At 51.5% G+C, this 19,196-nt stretch overlaps 1 protein-coding gene across 3 annotated transcripts in view; it reads right to left on the reverse strand.

Moving 5' to 3' along the window:
• Positions 1 to 3,265: 3,265 nt before the first annotated feature.
• The window catches only part of FGD5 (FYVE, RhoGEF and PH domain containing 5), a 121,123-nt gene continuing 105,192 nt past the window's right edge, over positions 3,266 to 19,196 (reverse strand). For 2 of the 3 annotated variants that reach the window (XM_055557107.1, XM_055557106.1), the window contains exons 14-21: positions 18,360 to 18,439; positions 17,051 to 17,150; positions 16,615 to 16,815; positions 14,581 to 14,710; positions 12,612 to 12,742; positions 9,784 to 9,912; positions 5,315 to 5,469; positions 3,266 to 4,478 (exon numbers count right to left, since the gene is read on the reverse strand). In XM_055557107.1, the coding sequence (XP_055413082.1) occupies positions 4,442 to 4,478; positions 5,315 to 5,469; positions 9,784 to 9,912; positions 12,612 to 12,742; positions 14,581 to 14,710; positions 16,615 to 16,815; positions 17,051 to 17,150; positions 18,360 to 18,439 (963 nt within the window). In that variant the 3' untranslated portion in view covers positions 3,266 to 4,441. The remainder of the gene's footprint in view (positions 4,479 to 5,314; positions 5,470 to 9,783; positions 9,913 to 12,611; positions 12,743 to 14,580; positions 14,711 to 16,614; positions 16,816 to 17,050; positions 17,151 to 18,359; positions 18,440 to 19,196) is intronic. The other variant, XM_055557108.1, reaches the window with a different exon arrangement.

Below are 19,196 nucleotides of genomic sequence, written 5' to 3' on the forward strand. Positions count from 1 at the left end.
ATTTTTAGATTATTATTTATAAATACATCTTAGAAATTCTAACCTATTCCATTATGTGAGAAACATGTATGAATCCCCAAGATCACTTGCCTTAAAAATCCTTTATATGTGAGTGTTCCTCCTAACATGTCAACTGAATCACACTAGAAGCATGAAATGTTAAAACTTTTTAAAGCATGTGTACTTTGGATTTTAAATATTAAGTTGGATTTTAAATACCCCATCTTAAGTTGAAGCCAACCTTGTGCCGTATCATTGCAGAAAAACACAACTGTATTCACTGTTGCAATTAGAACACTGAAATAACACTGGATTACGTACATGGCTGGATAAAGACATGCATTGTGTGTGTTATGATTTTGGGGAAAAGGTCCTACGGATTAGTCCATGGCAGTCAGAGTTTTCTGTTGATTTTAGGAGGGACTTCACATTGCAAGTGTGAGAAAATATTAATAACTCAGAGTATCAGCAGTTATAAGCATAGGTTTCCCGATCACGAGTGTGTGACCCCAGGCTAGTGACACAAGGTCTCTATTGCCCCGTTTCCTCATCTGCAAAATAGAGATAACAAGAACGCACCTCAACAGGTCCTTGGGACGATTAAATGGAGGAGCGGGGTTAAGGTGCTCGCTCTTTATTATTTGTTGTTAATAATCACGCAAAGGTCTCCTAGGAGCTTGTGAGAGACCACTGCTGTTGGCTGCTGATTCAGTCACTGTTTGATTAGGGGCTTAAAATACAGTAACATCAAACCAGCTTCCCCAAAGTCCCTGAAAGTAATAGCAATATATACAACAGATGCCCCAATAATGCTTATGTAAGTTACTCTCCCACAAAACATACCCAAATTCACAGCAAGGCACAGCCCTTGCACTACACTAATCCAAACCACAGTCTTCTTTTCAAAAGATGTGGTTCCAGAGAGTGGCCACTGGGGGTGAGTCCCCAGCAGCCGGCCCACCCCACTCCTTTTCCCCCAGCTGACGGGTCTATGCGGGTCACCTTGATGCCCTTCGCAGTGACCAGCTCACTAAGTATGGTCCGGCAGCCGTGTGCAGGGCCCGCTCAGTGCTTCTAAGAAAAAGCTACAGCCCCCACCACTGGGGGTGGTCAGCACTCAGCCTCTTGGGAACCAGCCTTGAAATCAAGCTGACAATGGACAGTAGGTCAGAGAAACCCAAAGAGTCTGGAGGTTGGGAGACACTGTCCAGCCCTGAACCCACCCTGCTCTCCTGCCTCCTCTGGTTGAGCTGATCTCCTAGCTGTCTAACGCAGCGTGAGGTTGGTTTCCTTTTCCTTGCTATTGAAAAACAGACATCTTAGTGTGGACACAACTGTCCCCTCAACTGACAGTTAACACGTGGAAGCACGGAGGCCTCCCTGCTCAAGAGGCTGCACACCCCAGGCTGAGGCCATGAATGGAAGAATCTTCCAGAATGTTGTTGACTTTGTCTCAAGGCAGAGAGAAAGCTGGGCTCCATCTGCTCCGAGCACTCCCAGCCCAGGTGGCCTCATCCCGATTTACAGCCTCAGTGTTCAGCGACGCCATCTCCACTGTCAATCAAACGAGAGGTTGGACTAGACGGAGAAAGGACTCTGAGCTGCACACCTCAGCCCTCGCGCACGGTGCACGCCCCGACACCCCCTGGGTGTCAGCCTCCACGCCTCCCCGGCCCAGGCCGCGTCCAGGGGAGTCTGTTAGCCTGAGTAGAACAACTCAGAGCGGATTTCTGACACCCAGAAGCTCCATTAAGGGACCCAGGACCTCAGTCACTTTCCCCGGAGGCTCCCGTGTGCCCGTGTGCGCTGTGTCAGTGACCACAATCACTTCTTCCTGCTGATGAGGCCCCGTCCAGGCTGGAGAGACGTACCGTCTCAGGAAAGCTGTGAAACCACCGCAGTTAAAGAGAGTGCTACCTGCCTTCCAGGGCCGGGGCCTGCGGTCCGCTTTGACAGACAGCCGGTGTGTGCTGAACGCTCTTGGGGGCCAGGAGGGTCTCCGGGTGATAGGTGAAGGCCCGGGGCTCCGAGCTGCTGGTTCCTGAGCCACAGCGCAGCATCCTCCCTAGAAATGCACTCTGCTGGGGACATGCAGGAGGGGCTGCCCGGCACCCCCGGTGGGCAGGCGGAGAAGCAGTGAATTGTGGGGCCGTGGGCGGCTGCTCCTCCAGCCTCCCGGCCCACGGAGAAGCACCATCAGCCAAGTGGGCGGCTTCCCCTGAGTTACTCCGGGCTCACCCAGCGGACAGACAGTGACATGAACACGTAAGGCAAGTCAGATAGAGAAAGGGGCAGGCGAGGAACAACGAAAAAGTTGGCCAGTAGAAATCGGATGAAATGAGTCCACCGGGGGAGCACAGGAGAAAACAAGGCGCCCAGGTAACCAGGTGGGTCATGGCCCCGTCACAGAGGAGCTGTGGAAGACCTCTGTGGCTCCCTCCTTCTACAAGACCCATCCAGTGTGTTCTATCTACAACCCGGGCTTCTATCAGGGGCAACTATTCACCGAGAATAAAAAGCCCTGTCACAGCTCCTTTAGAGTATCAGAAATAGTATGTTACTCGGGGGAAGAAACCTTGAAGGGGATTCTGGACACATAATTCTCCCTGGAGCTCAGAAACTGATAAGGGGCCACAGCACAGGCAGGCTGGGGAAGTGCCCACTTCCTCTCTGAAGTCCTGCTGCACTTAAAAAAAATATACATATTAATTAAATTAAATCTAAATTAAAATTTATTAATTAAAAATTTTAAAATATTTATTTATTTGGCTGTACTAGGTCTTAGCTGTAAAGGCAGGACCTTAGAGCTTCCTTGCAGCCTGCAGATGTGGCATTCAAACTCTTAGTTGCAACATATGGGATCTGGTTCCCTGACCTGGGATCGAACCCAGGTCCCTGGATTGAAAGCATGAAGCCTTAGCCACTGGACCACCAGGGAAGTCCCTTGCTGTGCTTTTTAAAGGATCAAAGAGTTTAGAAGGCCCGTCTCAATATGCCTGATGGTGAAAATGATTCCATGGGCGTTAAGTCCTCAAAAATTAACAAGAAGACCTCTCTCATCACTTAGTCTGGGTCCTCAAGATTTTTAACCAAACATTTTTAAAGAAGAACTGCAAACTAGAAAAAAAAAATTCCCCTGAAAATATTTAATGTAAGCAAATTCCTGGAGATGTGCTTTTTTATAAAACGTTGGTTAGCAACTGCCTTTTTTTTTTTTTTTTTTAGGGAACAGGGCAACAGGAAGGTGGGGACAAGACATCAGAAAATGGTATGATTGCTTTTTATTTCGATGAGAGTAACAAGGAAGCCCCCCGCCACTCTGCCTTATGTAAAAACACGTCCAGCATCGTGAGCAGCAGTCATCAGCGGGAAGGGACCAAGCCCCAGGCGCCCACAGAGCATCTTCAAGCCACAATTCTAGGCTCCCTCAACTGTGTGCAGAGCCACTGGCCAACACCATGAATTCAGCTTCCCATCGCATCTTGTCTTCTCTCCTTTCCTGTCTTTCAAGGCTTCAGGAATACAGCAGAAGGATCACGATGTGGAAAACAAGGATAGTTCTCACAAGCACATCGCTGTCGGCCTGTGCGGGGTAAACTCAGGAAGGCACGCAATAAATTAAAGCAGACCCCGTCTCTCGGGAGGGTCTGCAGTGGCCTCCAGGGTGGGGGCCGGGTCTGCCAGCAGCCGCGTTTCCAGCACTGGTGAGGTGTCGGGACCGCCACAGGGAGGAGGCAGTTGCCTCCTTTGGGAAGCCGCGGCGGTCTGCAGGGTGAGCGCTCGCTTGGAGGAGACAGGCCTCCGCTGCTGCTCCGGGGCTGCCTGGCCCGCGCCCTCCGCGGCCGGGGGCCCTCCCGGTGTTACCTGCTGGCGCGCCACAGCCGGTGCTGGTGGCAAACAGTCCACAGGGCTCCGTCTACCACTGGCTTCAGAAGTCCCTCGGTGGGGGGGGGGGGGGGATCAAACCGGAGGTTGCTGCTCAGTAAAACAATAAAGTGCTTTTTGTTGAGAGTAGCTGTTATTTACTGGTTCTTTTTTCATTTCACCTGAGGCACCAGCATCAATGACATGAAAGGCGATCATGTTTACCAGGAGTGAAAAAAAACTGTAAAAGCTTGTTTCTACTAAGAAGCCTGCAGTTCTACAACATACTTCTCTACTGGTTTCCATGTCTTCATGTTACTAAATTTTAACGCACTACTGGAAAGGGAAATAGTTTACGCTGGAGTGGGGAGGGTGGAAAACACGGAGACAGAAAAGGTCCATAAATATCCCTTAAGGGGTCCACTTGTGAAGGTGTGAGAGAGCGGGTGACAGCCGAGAAGGCCAGGCCCCGTGCTGAATCCAGATGTGTCTGGACGGGCGGAGACACGGATTGGCTTCTGGAAGGGTCCACATATCAACCTAAGAGTGTGCTCTGAGTCCACATGCTAGGTAACTGCTATAACACACTTGCATCTTCCATGGCCTCGATCCACCTGCAACACAGAAGAGAGGAGACACTCGGTTCTGCCTGGAACTCTGGTCACGGAACCCAAGAGTGATGAGACAACGGTATCACTAATCCAAGGTGAGTGACCAGGTCCCATTCTGTTTGCTTGCCTAGCATTTAGCAAAAGGCCCGGAGTGCAGTGCACAGTTGCTGAATCAATGCACGCCTGTGTGGGTGAGTCATAATACAGGCGGGCCCCACTTTATCATGCTGTGCTTTCCTGCGCTCAGAGACACTGCGTTTTCTCTAAATTTGAAGGTTTGTGGAAATCCTGTGTCCAGCAAGTCTAGCAAGCAGCACCATCTTCCCAACAGTATTCGCTCACTGTGTGTCTCTGCAGCACATTTTGGCAATTCTCACCGTATTTCAGACTTCTCCATTGTTAGTCGACTTGTTGTGGTGATCTGTGACCAGTGGTCTTTGATGTTACTACCACAAAAAGATTATGACCTCTTAAAAGGCCCAGATGATGGTTAGTACTTTTAGCAATAGAGCATTTTCCAGTTAAGGAATGCACACGTTTGTAGACATAACACGACTGCACAGTTAACAGGCTACATGATAAACACAACTCGTGTATGCACTGGGAAACCAAAAAGCTTGGGACTCCCTTGACTGCCACATGCGCTTCATTGCGTGGTCCGGAACCCCACCCACAGTCTGTCTGAGGTTTGCCTGGGAACTTCAACCTGCTCTTCTGCTGTGGCCCAAGGGACCCTGACAGGACAGGAGGGCTGGAGAACAGAAGCCAAAGCCCAGGGTGACAGCTGGTTCCCTTCTGAGAGAGGAGAGGGGGGAACGCAGGACTAGTTATTTGGGTACCTCTGAGCCAAATTGCTATCCTCGGCTTTGAAGCTATAAAATAGGGTTTTCTTGTGGTAAAGATGAAACGTAGGGCTGGCTTCGCTGCTGCCCTCCTCCTTGCCTGACGCGACGGTGAAGCCAAGCAGGGGCATACTCTCCAAGGCCACTGTGTCCTGCAGAGAGGCAGAGGGGAAAAGGACGTTAAACATGGCAAGACACCCATCAGCAGCTGAGCATCCATGCTCTTCACCCCTACTTCCTGCCAGCACCAGTCACGAGGAGGGAGACTTAACATTCTGCGACAGCGTTTACAGAGTCCTGGGACTTCCACATTATCTTGTTTAATCTTCATGACGGTCATGGAAGGTGTCACCACCATGCTAAGAAGAAACTGAGGCTCAGGGAAGGTAAATAATGCCCCAAGGTCACACAGCGTGGAAGGGGCAGGGCCAGCATTGGAACTCACGAACGTGTAACACTGCACATTCCTTCCACTGATTTGGTGTGTCAGTGACTCAGATTTTCCACTGTCATTACCCCTGTTAATGTATTCTGTGCTCAGCCCCCCATGGTCTCTTTCAGTGCTTCAATATGGAGCACTCAGGGCATCCGTGCTTAAAATCATGGAGCTCGGCAGAAAAAGAGCGAGCTTCTTATATGTAGATAAAGAGCGTTTTATAATAAACACACCCATATTTATGCACAAATACACGTTCATACAACTTAATAAGATTATACGTGAACAGAGATAAGTGGTTAAGCACATTAGAATGACTGTAGGAGAGAAGGGGGAGTTAAGTTTGTGTGTAAAAGGCAATCAACTTTCTAAGACTGCTGGATCAGAAAACACATTTGACAAAATTCAACATCCACTCATGATAAAAACCCTTAGCAAACTAGGGAATAGACAGGAACTTCTTAGGTCTTCCCGGTGGTACAGTGGATAAGAACCCATCTGCCAATGCAGGGGACATGGCTTTGATCCCTGCTTCAGGAAGATTCCACATGCCACAGAGCGGCTATGCCCGTGTGCTACAACCACTGAACCTGCACGCCTAGAGCCTGGGCTCTGCAACCAGAGAAGCTACGGCACCCAGCTCCCCTGCTCCCTGCAAACAGAGAAAGCCCTCGTGCGCCAGCAACGACGCAGTGCAGCCAGTAAACAAACAGAAGGGGACTTCCTCAACCTGTGAAGGGTGTCTATAAAATACCCACCAATAACATCATACTCAAGAGCGAAATACTTAATGCTTTTCCCCTAAGACTGAGACGAAGCAAGAGGGCACTGCCTGTTACCAATTAAATTCAACACTGCGCTGGAGATCCTAGCCATTGCATTAAGACAAGAAAAAGAAATAAAAGACATCAAGATCAGAAAAGAAGAAGCAAAACTACCTGTGCGTAAAAAGGATACGTTTGATTACAAACAACTACTAGAACTAATAATGAATTTAGCGATGTCACAGGATAATTAATTGCGGTCTTTTAAAAATATTTTTGTACTATCAGTGAACACTAGAAAATAAACTCCATTCAAAACTGCATCCAAAAATAAAGTACTTAGAATAAAGGTAACAGAAATGAGAGAAGTATAAGAATCTCAATACTAACAAGTACAAAATATTAAATGCAGAATTTAAAGAACTAAATAAATGAATTATTCATGGATTGGAAGATTCAATATGGCTATGATGTCAATTCTCCCCAGATTGATATATAGATTCAATAATCCCTGTCATAATCTTAACAGTCATTTTTATTGAAATTGACACATTTATATGGAAACACAAAAGACCCAAAACAACCTTTAAAAAGAACAAAGCTGGAGGATTTACACAAGGCTTACTATAAAGTATTAAAACCATGTTAAGATACTACTACCCTTTCACCAGAATGGCTAAAAGCAATACCAAGTGCTAACAAAGGTGGAGCAAACAGAACTCCCAAATTCACCTACATCGTTGCAGAGACTGTAAAATGCCACATCGTTTTGGAAAACTACCTGGTAAATTCTGAAAGACCATATATGTATATCGTTCTGTGATCCAGAAATTCCATTCCTAGGTATTCGCCCAAGGCAAAATAAAAACCTATTTTCACACAAAAACCTGTATGCAAAAGTTTAAACTGGCTTTATTCATAATCACCTCAAACTGGAAACAACTCAAATGTCCTTCAACTGGTGAAAGGATAAACAAAGAGGTATATTCACAAAATGGAATACTGCTCAGCCAGAAAAGGGTGTGACCAACTGTAGGCAACAATATGGATGATTCTTCAAAACACTGTGTTGAGTGGAAAAAGTCGTGCACGATTCCATTTATCTGAAGATCTAAAAGATATAACTAACATATGGTAGGAAAAAAATAAAACCCAGTGTGTTGCCTCTGGGGATGGGGGTGAGGTGAGGATTTACAGGGGCATGCATTAGTCAAAACTTAACAAATAGTATCAAGATTGGTATACTTCATCATATAGAAGTTGTACTTCAAAAGAAAAACAAAAGATACACAAATATTGAACTCTTAGGGAGAATTAGCTCAGTTGGTAAAGAGTCCGCCTGCAATGCAGGAGATCTCGGTTTGATTCCTGGGTTGGGAAGATCCCCTGGAGAAGGGATAGGCTACCCACTCCAGTATTCTTGGGCTTCCCTGGTGGCTCAGCTGGTAAAGAATCTACCTGCAATGTGGGAGACCTGGGTTCGATCTCTGGGTTGGGAAGATCCCCTGGAGAAGGGAACAGCTACCCACTCCAGTTTTCTGGCCTGGGTCGTGAACAGTGGGACAGGACTGAGCAACTTTGACTTTCACTGAGTGGCTTTCACATTCACTTTTCAAGGGGAATTATACTTGAAAAGCATCAAAAAGCAAGATGGACAAGAAAATGTTAACTGTATAATCGAAATTCCTCCAATGTTTCTTAATGTTTGAAATTTTTTGTAATAATTAATATATTAACTACATAACAAAATATTGGGAAAAATGTGAAAGATTCCTATATATTTCTGACAAGCAATCTCTCCCAGGGCTGATGCTGAGTAGCAAGTTACATCAGCTTTGGGTTACCTCAGGGTACGTGATGGGGCTGCATGGCAGTAGAGACAGTGAAATCTGTCCACCCACGTTACCAAATCTCTGTCTTTTGATGGAATTTGAAAGCTTGGCCTGTCACTGGTTTAGGCTTATTGAGCAACTATACAAGTTCCTCTCTCTGAAGAAGTGGAAGCATCCTGAAATCCATCTTTGAAAACCAACCCACACTGTCACTTCCACGACAACCGTCGCTCGGGACACAGAGCGTCCGGCTTTTCCGCTCTCAGACAGGATCCACGCTCTGATGGTCGCTTAACTGTCAATAGCTTTTATTCCCCAAGCGTGTTTTCCACGAGATGCTCTGTGGAGGAAGGGCCTGCTCTCAGGACAGCTGGGTGCTCTCCACACCTCGGGGACCCACAACACACCCCTGTGCACCCCCTCAAAAGCGCTGCTGTGAAGAAGTCTCACAAAGTGTCCACTCGGGTCTCCCAGAAGCCAGGTCTCAGAGGCCACGCCCCCTCGGGGAGGGCGTAGTCACACAGCACCCGTCACTCAGGCGCACAGGGGGTCCCCTCTGTGTGTCTGGGATCCTGGACGACGGGGCTGACTGCAGCCGCCACAGCTGCAGTCCCTCGTGAGGGGAGCTTCACGCCCCCACGGGGGACGTGCCTTGTGCCCGATCGCCAGCACCCGTGGTCAGGGGAGAAGGGCCCGCCCTGTGGTGATGTGCTCATCCTCGTGGGGAGAATGTGCTCACCCTCTGCAGGAGGGGAGAATGCACTGAAGGCCCGTTTTCCAAAGCGGATTTCGCCTGCAGAAACCATCAGATAGACAGCGGGGTCTGGACCTGGTGAATCTTCCCCTGTATCCCACAGGTTCAGCCCGAGCCAGGACCAGCGCGCCCCCTGCCGCGCAGCCGCGCTCACGCCTCTCTGCTGCAGAAGCAGGCTGGACCAGGGCCCTCTCCCCGCTGCATTGTAGCAGATCAAAGTCTAAGATGCTGCGATACACATGAAGGTCGGGCTTCTTTAGTAAAGAGCTGCCATGCACGAGGCAATACGGTTCCCTGACCGGTGCACAGACACAGAGGATGGTATTTCCCTCAGGCTCTTGGGTTCCGGCCCGAACAACGGAAGCGGAGGGCAGAAAGGCGCTCTCAGGCAGCGCCCTGGATTGCTGCCCCCGCCCGCCCCGGGGACGTGCCAAGGCCTCGCGGCACCGGCCCTGCCCGCTGCACCGCCTGGGCCCACAAGGGGACGGCCGGCTCCTCGGAGAGACAGACGCGTGCCGTGCACCCGCGTGGCGCCCTCAGAGAAGACCTGCCCGCCGTGGCAGCCGAGCGGGGGCCAGACGCAGGCCCCGTGGCGCGCCCGGCCCCACGCAGCCGGTGTGAGGCGACGCTTAACCCCCCCGGCCCGCGACAGCAGAGGACAGAAGGCAGGACCACGCTACCTCACGGGCCGCGTACGTGTAGAGCACTTTGCCGTTGATGACGAACCAGAGCTTCTTCCAGTGCCTCTTGCCCTTCTTACACCGGCTGAGGTAGCCGCTGATGGCGGAGCCCTCTCCGGAGGCGGCCACCTGGCGGAGGGAAGCAAGCGGGGCGGTCAAGGCTCCTGCGGGTGGACACGGTTCCGAAAGGACCTAAATGACACTGAAACCGGCCTGCGGGGCATTCGTGCCGCTCTGGAGTCGGGGCGCTCGGGTGGTCTCGCGGTGCCTCCGGCCCCTCAAAGGCCGCCCGACAGGGCCGGGTTTGAGAGACAGGGTTGACGAAGGGACCCGAGACCCGAGAGTCGAAAAGGGCCTGCAGGAGGCTGCCCTCTGGCGGTGAGGCGGATTCCTGGTTCTCTCCTCTCAGCCCAGGACCCCAAATCACAGAACTGCAGGTCTCGATCTGGGTCAAAGTTTCCTCCTCATAAAACTGGTTCTTATGCTTTTCAGCTTACTTTTTTCTCACATTTAAGAGGGGATCCTTTCTTTCTTCAATTGTTTCCCTAAAAGGTTGTATGATCTCCTGCCTAATGAGTTTGTTAACACCTCTTAGTAGCATCGGGGCTTCCCTGGTGGCTCAGAGGGTAAAGCGTCTGCCTGCAATACGGGAGGCCCGAGTTCGATGTCTGGGTTGGGAAGATCCCCTAGAGAAGGAAATGGCCACCCACTCCAGTACTCTTGTCTGGAGAATCCCACGGACGGAGGAGCCTGGCAGGCTACAGTCCACGGGGTCACAAAGAGTGGGACACGACTGACCGACTTGACTTTCTTTCAGTAGTATCAATGGTGTGGTCTTTTGAACACACCTCTCACAGGGGCTAAGATCACAGGCCTGGAGTAAGACCCATCTCAGGTTCCAACACAGACTCTAGCAACCACTAGAGGGGTGAGGTGAGACCACTTACTTCCTGTATGTCTCAGTGTCCTGACTAGTTAAACTGGAATCAAAGGACGTCAGACAGGTACCGGTCAGGTACAGTGTCTGACCCACAGTTAAGTGCTCCATAAACATTCACCTTAATACAAGAGCAAGAAGGCCAGGTTACAAAATAATGTCATTTGACTTTCTCAGTTCATAGGTGGGGAAACTGAGGCCCAGAGGAACTGGGGGGGGGGAGGGGGGTGGAATCTACCAAAGATGAAGTTCCGACTTAGTTGAAGAAAGGGCAAGAACTCAGAGCTCTCGGCAAATGTTCTCAAGGTCAGGGAACTCCAGTGTAGGGAGAGGAAGCTACAACCAGCCAGGTGTTTTGAGAAGTACCGGGCAAGGAACCTGCCCCTCTTGGGTCCCCAGGACCCCTCTAACTCGGACAAGCCTCCTCTCCCCAGAGCTGACCTGCCGGAGCAGCTCCCAGAGTCTGTTATCTGCCCCCATCTGATGCTCCCGGGACAGCGCTCCAGCAGACCGTCCCCTGGGAAGCAGGTCTCACTGCCAGGGTGGGGCTCCTGGGGGCGGGGGACAGGGCAGCTGGAGGCGGGGGCACATTGCTCCTGGGGATGCTGCGGAGCCCACAGTGTAGTCCATGTTGAGTAATAAAAAGGCTGTTGCTTTGGGCAAAACCTGCCAACATGGCTTGGGGCAGGTCCACACGGCACCTGGATCACGGTGGCCTGATGCCTGAAAGGTGAGAACAGTGGTTCTCAAACTCTATACCCATGGCACACTCAGGTTCTGTGAGTTCAGCTCCTGTTGACAGGACTGTGGGAGTGAGAGGGTGGTCTTTTCTCAATTTGTGGGAGGAGACTAGTTAATAAATGACAAGACAGCCATGCAGTGTAAGAAGTGTGAGATTTATGTGGACAAGCTAATGTGAAATTATGATATCAAAGGTAGATTAAGTGAAAGAAATGTATGGAAGATTCAGAGTATCATCTTTTGAGTTAAAAAAAGGATCTATGATCGTCTATCTTAATTATGTATATGCATAAACATTTCTGGAAGCATCCGTAAGAAATCTGATGGCAGTTAACTTTGAGGGGTGGGACTGAAGGAGTCTGGGGAGGGAGAGAGAGAAACTCAATTCTCATCACACATTCTTCTGTCCTTTTGAAAAAAAAAAATTGTTATCACATAGGTGTTAACTTCCACGATTTTTAAGATGCAAAAGGAATCAAGCTAATGGATAGAACCATACTCACTTAAAATTTTCATCCCTAACACTTTTTGAACCCTTGCCACCTGCTATTCAATAATGAATATTTAAAAATACTTGGTAACAGCTGCTCAGTCTTCTTTTGACAGCTTGTATATTCACGGGCACACATTTGTTTGTGGTTATGATTAGAATACAGTCAATAATCTGGTTCTGTCTGCAGAAAGGAATTGAGTTGTGCTAATTCTGAGGTTTCCTGGAAAGAGTCCTACAGCCTTTAGGAGGCTCACCACCTGAGCCTGTGTGGGATATCTCCAGGATGAGACAGGGATGAGGTTTGAGGGGACCAGACTCGGGAGGGCTGAGCCAGGCCGAACGGCTTTAGACCCAAGTGCTGCAGCGCTGTGTGCATCTGGGGATGGGTCAAGGCTGGGGGGCCGATGTGTCTCCCCGCATCTCTGACAGCCACTCGGGCTCCTGTTTTCTGCTACCAGCAGGGGTCTTCTCGGTCACACCCAGGAGATGGCCTATGCTTCAGGGCGGCCTTTGTGAGCACGAGCCAGAACGCCTCCCGTGAGGGATGCTCTCTAATGTGTCCTCAAGAGCCTGGTCCGGCTGGGGCAGGGGGTCTGAGGACCCAAAACCTTCTAAATCCCCCTGGCCCCCAGGACGGCAGCCCTATACCCGCCTCACCTCGGTCAGGGCTGACGAGACTTTCCTCTGCTTCCTGAAGGCCGAGGGGTTGATGCTGTGGAAGACGGACGAGAAGGCGCTGCTCGAGAAGCGGGCGGAGGAGAGGGGGAAGCTCATGCTCAGGGGCCGCTCTGCAGCGAGACAAGCCGCGGGGAGGAAGGTAAGCGTCTGCGCCCACGGCGGGGGACACAGACGCCTCCAAGACCTGAGCTCCCGCCCTCCCGAGGTGGCACCCAGCCACGAGGGGTGGGATGGGGTGGGGGTTCCATGTGACCCAAGAGAAGGGCCCCCCCCGGTAACAGAGCTGGAGTGGGGGCAGGCTTTCCCGATGCTGGCTATGCCCTCTTCCCCGTGTCTGCAGAGGCCAGCGGTCCTCTCCACGGCCCCAGGCAGCCCTGGGGTAGAGGTGACCGAGGGGAGTCTCTGGTTTCAGGCCCAAGATCCACCCTGCTCCCTCTCTAGCCAACCCTGAACACAGGCGCTCACAGGCCCTCTCAGCCACCTCAAGCTCTGCTATCCGAGGACCTCCAGCCCCTTCCCTGACCACAATGCCTCTGGTCTCCATCTCGACATCCTCATTCCAAGAGGGCCCCAGGGGACCCAGGCCTGAAAATAGGGCCGCTGTGCAGAGTGATGTGAGTGCCTGCCTACTGGCCTCGTCACGGAAACGCACAGACCCAGCATGCCATGTCCCAGACACGTGTCCCAGGCATGTCACCCAGACACGTGTCCCAGACACATGGACCCAGACGCGTCACCCAGACACATGGACTCAGACGTGTCACCCAGACACGTGTCCCAGACACGTGACCCAGACACATGGACCCAGACATGTGTCCCAGACGTCACCCAGACACGTCACCCAGACACGTGTCCCAGACACATGACCCAGACACATAGACCCAGACACATATCCCAGACACATGGACCCAGACACGTCACTCAGACACATGGACCCAGACACGTCACCCAGACACATGTCCCAGACATGTGAACCAGACACATGGACCCAGACACGTCACCCAGACACGTGTCCCAGACACATCACCCAGACACGTGACCCAGACACATGGACCCAGACACGTGTCCCAGACACGTGGACCTAGACGTGTCACGCAGACACGTATCCCAGACACATGGACCCAGACATGTGACCCAGACACGTGTCCCAGACACATGACCCAGACACGTGTCCCAGACACATGGACCCAGACACGTGTCCCAGACATGTGACCCAGATGTCACCCAGACACGTCACCCAGACATGTGTCCCAGACACATGACCCAGACACGTCACCCAGACACATGTCCCAGAAACACGGACCCAGACATGTCACTCAGACACATGGACCCAGACACGTCACCCAGACACGTGTCCCAGACACATGGACCCAGATATGTCACCCAGACATGTATCCCAAATACATGGACCCAGACACATGTCCCAGACATGTGACCCAGACACATGGACCCAAACACGTCCCAGATATGTGACCCAGACACATGGACCCAGACACGTGTCCCAGACACATGGAACCAGACACGTCACCCAGACACATGGACCCAGACACATGTCCCAGACACATGGACCCAGACATGTCACCCAGACATATGTCCCAGACACGTCACCCAGACACGTGTCCCAGACATGTCACCCAGATACGTGTCCCAGACACATGGACCCAGACACGTGTCCCAGATACGTGGACCTAGACATGTCACACAGATACGTATCCCAGACACATGGACCCAGACACGTGTCCCAGACACATGCCCCAGACTCAGCTGCTATGGAACCCTTCCTCTGGGGCCACCTCTGGATTTTCTACAGAACCAATGGTCGGGGAGAAGGTGCCCCAGAGCAGGGTTTAAACCCTGCCTCCTCCTGGAGGGCAGCATTTTGTCCGGAGACCCCCAAGAAAGCGGCTGGGAAAGGCCGTGGGAAGAAGCGGAGGGTGGTCCGTGGTACCTCTCATCATGCCTGGGGCGTCCCCGCCCCTCTTCTTCAGCTCCCCATAGCAGCCGTCACACACCTTGGCCATGCGGTCCTTGAGGTACTTCAGAGGGTACTTGTTCCGAGAGCAGTTCCGGCAGACGATCTGGGGGAGACGGGGGCCCGCGGGTCACAGGGTCTCACCCTCCCGGCCCAAGCAGAGGACCGTGTCCGACCCCTCTGCCAACCCGCCCCCACCTACTCGAGGGCGTCGTGCTCTGAGCAGAGTTATTATGCTCCTCTGCAGGTGCTTACCTGTTTTTCTTTTTAAAAAATTATAAAATAATATATAAAAATTATGTTTTTTATTTTTTTAAAATTTAATATATATTATATTTAATATATAATTTTTTTAAAATTATATATTTTTTATTATTTTTAAAATGATTTCTTGTCTTATGCTTGTGCCCAGTCATGTCCAAGTCTCTGCAACCCCATGGACTGTAGCTTATAATACCAAATATCATATTTGAAGCATATGATACCTAATATAATATCAAATACCTTATAATACCTAATATAATATTATAATATCTAATATTATAATATTATATACCTAATATTATAATACCTATAATTGTTTATAATACCTAATAAAATGAAAGTTCTGTGTGAAAAGTGAAAGTCTCTCAGTCATGTCCGACACTTTGCAACCCCATGGACTGCAGCCCATCAGGCTCCTCTGTCCATGGGATTTTTCAGGCAAGAATACTGGAGTGAGTTGTCATTTCCTTCTCCAGGGGATCCTCCTGACCCACAGATTGAAGCCGCATCTCCTCTGTCTCTTGCATGCAGGCGGATTCTTTATCCACTGAGCCATCGGGGAAGCCCAATAGAAGTGATATATAACATTATATTATTAATAGTTTCAGGTATACAATGCAGTGATTCAATGTATGTAATATAGTTGGCTCTCCATGTCTGCGGGTTCCATATCCACAGATTCAACCAATGACGGACCAAAAAGATTTTTAAAAATTCCACAAAGTTTCAAAAGCAAAACGTGCTGCCAACTATTTGCATGGAATTTACACTGTATTTATAACTATTTACACAGCATTTATAACTCAGCTGGAAAAGAATCCGCCTGCAATGTGGGAGACCTGGGTTCAATCCCTGGGTTGGGAAGATCCCCTGGAGAAAGGAAAGGCTACCCATTCCAGTATTCCTTGCCTGGAGAATCCCGTGGACAGACGTGCCTGGCAGGCTATATATAGTCCATGGGATTGCAAAAGAGTCAGACTCGACTGAGCAACTTTCACTTTTTACACAGCACTTCTATTCGTTAGGTATTATAAGCGAAATAGAGATGATCTAAAGTATGCTAGAGGATGTGTGTAGGTTACATGGAAATGTTACACTGTTTTAAATAATGGACGTGAGCGTCCTTGGATTTTGGTATCCACGGGGATCCTAGGATCCTAGAACCAGTCTCCCATGGATATCAAGGGAGACTATATGGTGAAATCACCACAATGTCTAGCTAGCAGCCGTCACCACACATAGTTTACAAATTATTTTTCTTGTGCTAAGAACTTTAAAGATCTATTCTCTTGGCAGCTTTCACATATACAATACAGCTTTTTAAAATTAATTAATTTAGCTTTTACTTAACTGCACCGGATCTTGGTTGCACAGGGATCTAGTTCCCTGACCAGAGACTGAATCCTGTCCCCTGCGTGGGAGCATGGACTCTTAGCCAGAGGACCACCAGGGATGTCTCTACAATAGTTTTGCTGACTATTATCACCAAGCCGTAAGCTTTCCGTTTTCTGATGAGCCTGCACCCTTAACCAAGACGGGATATTCTTCCTCCTGGAACAACAGCCCCATCCGCTACAATTTCCTTCGGGGAGCAGGGTGGTGGAGTGGAACGGGTCTGGGGTTTGGAGCCCTGGTGGGAGGGCACCAGTTAAAGGTGAATTAACTTCACGCCCCACCCTGGGCCCGGCCCGCAGCAGCTGCTGGACGCCCCGGGTCCCCAGCCGCGCGCACGTCTCTGTGCCTCACCTTGCCGCAGGCGTGGCAGTGGTGGCGCCTCAGGGTGAGGGAGAAATCGCAGCCGCAGTTCATGCACATCATGACATGCGTGACCGGCACCAGGGTCGGGGGCCTCTCCCCCAGGCTGACCCCCAGCCTCTCCCGTATCTGGAGCAACGGAGTCAGGCGGGCAGCGGGGTCAGGAGACCAGCTGGGCCGGCGCCCCGATTCCTGTAGGGGGGTGTGTGTGTGTGTACGGAGGTGTGGGGTGGACTCCACTCTACACCCCACCCCCCCACCGCACCCTCCAGGGCGCCGACCTCGGTTAGAAATGGGCGGGAGGGGCCAGGCTCTGGGCTGCACAGGGACCGCCCTGAGCTGGGCCGCGGGGAGGACCCAGTGGGGCCCCGATGGAAGGAGGTGCTCGACCCTGCGGGTGCACAGGGGCCCAGGGAGGCCCGCTCACCTCCACGCTGTGCTGGAAGGCGGCCAGCGCCTGGGCCTTGTAGTCCTCGGGGAGGGCCCGGCTCACGCAGCTGTGCCACTCGTCCCTCTCCGCACAGGAGCTGCAGGTACGAGCCAGATTGAGCGAGGGCTGTGCACCCTCTCGGAGTAGACCACGTCCCCGCGGCCCTCGCCACGCCCCACCCCACGCCTGAAACCCCGGCCCGGCCACCCGCCAGACCTGCACAGCGGCACGTCCGCTTCCAAGCGGGCGGCCTTGATTGTGAGGTGTCTCTGGGCCTGGCCTGTAAACGTGGAAACATCAAACACTCTAACTCCCAGGGCGGCTGCAGGGACCAGATGACATGTGGGGGTGGAGGACTCTGCCGATGGCAAAGCACTGCAGAAGCAAGGGGTCCCGTCCTCTCGGAGGGGTGCGCTGGCCGGGGGCACAGAGCCAGGCACCACTTGGGGGGCAGTGGGCAGATGCTGGCAACAGTCACTATCTCATTCTCTCTGTCCTCCTCAGTTTCCCACACACCCTCCCAGTCATTCACTCATTCAGAGCGCAGACATCCCCCCTTCCCCTCCGGGCCTGGCAGGGTCTCCTAAGAGGCGATGCCCCCGAGCAGCCGCCAGATGGAAATTCTCACAGACCCCACTAGGTGTCGCTCCAACCCCGCCACCGTGCCTAGAGCAGCTCCTGGCAGGAGCCCCCTTCCTGGTTTCTGAGCCTCGAGCCCCATCCCAGCTCCAGCTGGTCTTTTCCTGGAAAGAGGGCGGGGGACTCTTTCTTTGCCAGAAACCAACAAAACGGGGCAGAGCCTGAGGGCCTGGGAAAAAACAGCCATTTCTGATAGAAAGGCCTCACCCCACAAAAAGTAAAAGGGAAAATAAATTGATGAGGGTTCACCCCTGATGTTTCTCTCACTCTCCAGACCTGGCAGCCTAAACATAGACTATTTTATGAGCTAAGGTGTACCATGCACTTTTCACTGGCTTTAACCTTTCTTACTGCTGCAAAGACCCAATGATTCATAGGGTTTTACAACAAGGAGATATTGTTATATTTAAGCAATGGGCTCTGGAAACCCCTGAGATTCCATGTTAAATTTTATGTGTATGCACATGTTTTCTGGGGAGAGAAGCCATGGTTTTATCAGATTCGCCACATGACTGTGCAAAACTGGACAAGAAATAACGGAACAAAAGTCATTTACCCAAAAAGGACACCAAAATAAAAATGACAACACATTCAGCATCTGCGATTCCAAACTTTCCCACGTGCAAAATCCTGCCCCACACTCCCCCGGTCCTTCCTTTCCTCGTACCTGGCAGACAGAGTCAGGCAGGACTCGGGAGTCTCGATCTTCAGGGCGTAGGGCACTTTCTCCATCACAGGGCGGCTGACCTGGAAACCAGGAGCGGCCCTCAGGATGGGCACGGGAGGGGTCCTGCCACCACCCAGCTCTGAGCCTGAGCTTCCTCACTGCGAAGGGCAAACCTTTCTCACCTGGAAGATGGGGTGTGTGTCTGTGTGTGTGCATGTGTGTTTGTGTCTGTGTGTGTGTGTGTGCACAGTGGGAGCCCAGTTGCTGACTCTGATTCTGTGGCCACCCGCTGACCCCCAGGAAGGCATCCTTCTCGGAGCCCACTGTGCCGGACAAGCACCTGCCCAGTGGGCACCCTCCAGCATGGCCTCCGTTAGACTCCTGAGCAGACGGATGCTTTGGTCCAAAAAGGGAAGACACCTCCCAGGTTAGCGAGGTCGCCCTTCTCCTGGTTGGGGGCCTCAGGAGGGAGACAGCCCCCTGCAGGCCCCTTTCAGCTCTTCCTCCCTTCCAGCCCTCCGCCCTCCCAAGTGACAGCCTGCACGTACCCCATTCCCCCACTTCGGTGCTTCCCTTTCTGACCCAGTCCCCACGATGGGCGGGAATTACCTTCCTAAAACTCCCGGCTCATTGAAAATCCCCATTAGCTCCAACCAGCCCCGTATCTGGGACCCTGGTCACACTGAGTGAGGTCACACCTGACCCGGTCACACCGTCCTGTCTCTCCAAGCTCACCCACAAGACTGTCCAGCTGAGAAATAGCTGCCGCTTGAACAGGCATTTGCACACTCGCATGCGTTACTCAGAGCAGCCAAAAGGTGGAGGCCACTCTAGTGT

The sequence above is a fragment of the Bubalus kerabau genome, chromosome 20 (genome assembly GCF_029407905.1).
Source record: "Bubalus kerabau isolate K-KA32 ecotype Philippines breed swamp buffalo chromosome 20, PCC_UOA_SB_1v2, whole genome shotgun sequence".
NCBI lineage: Eukaryota > Metazoa > Chordata > Mammalia > Artiodactyla > Bovidae > Bubalus > Bubalus kerabau.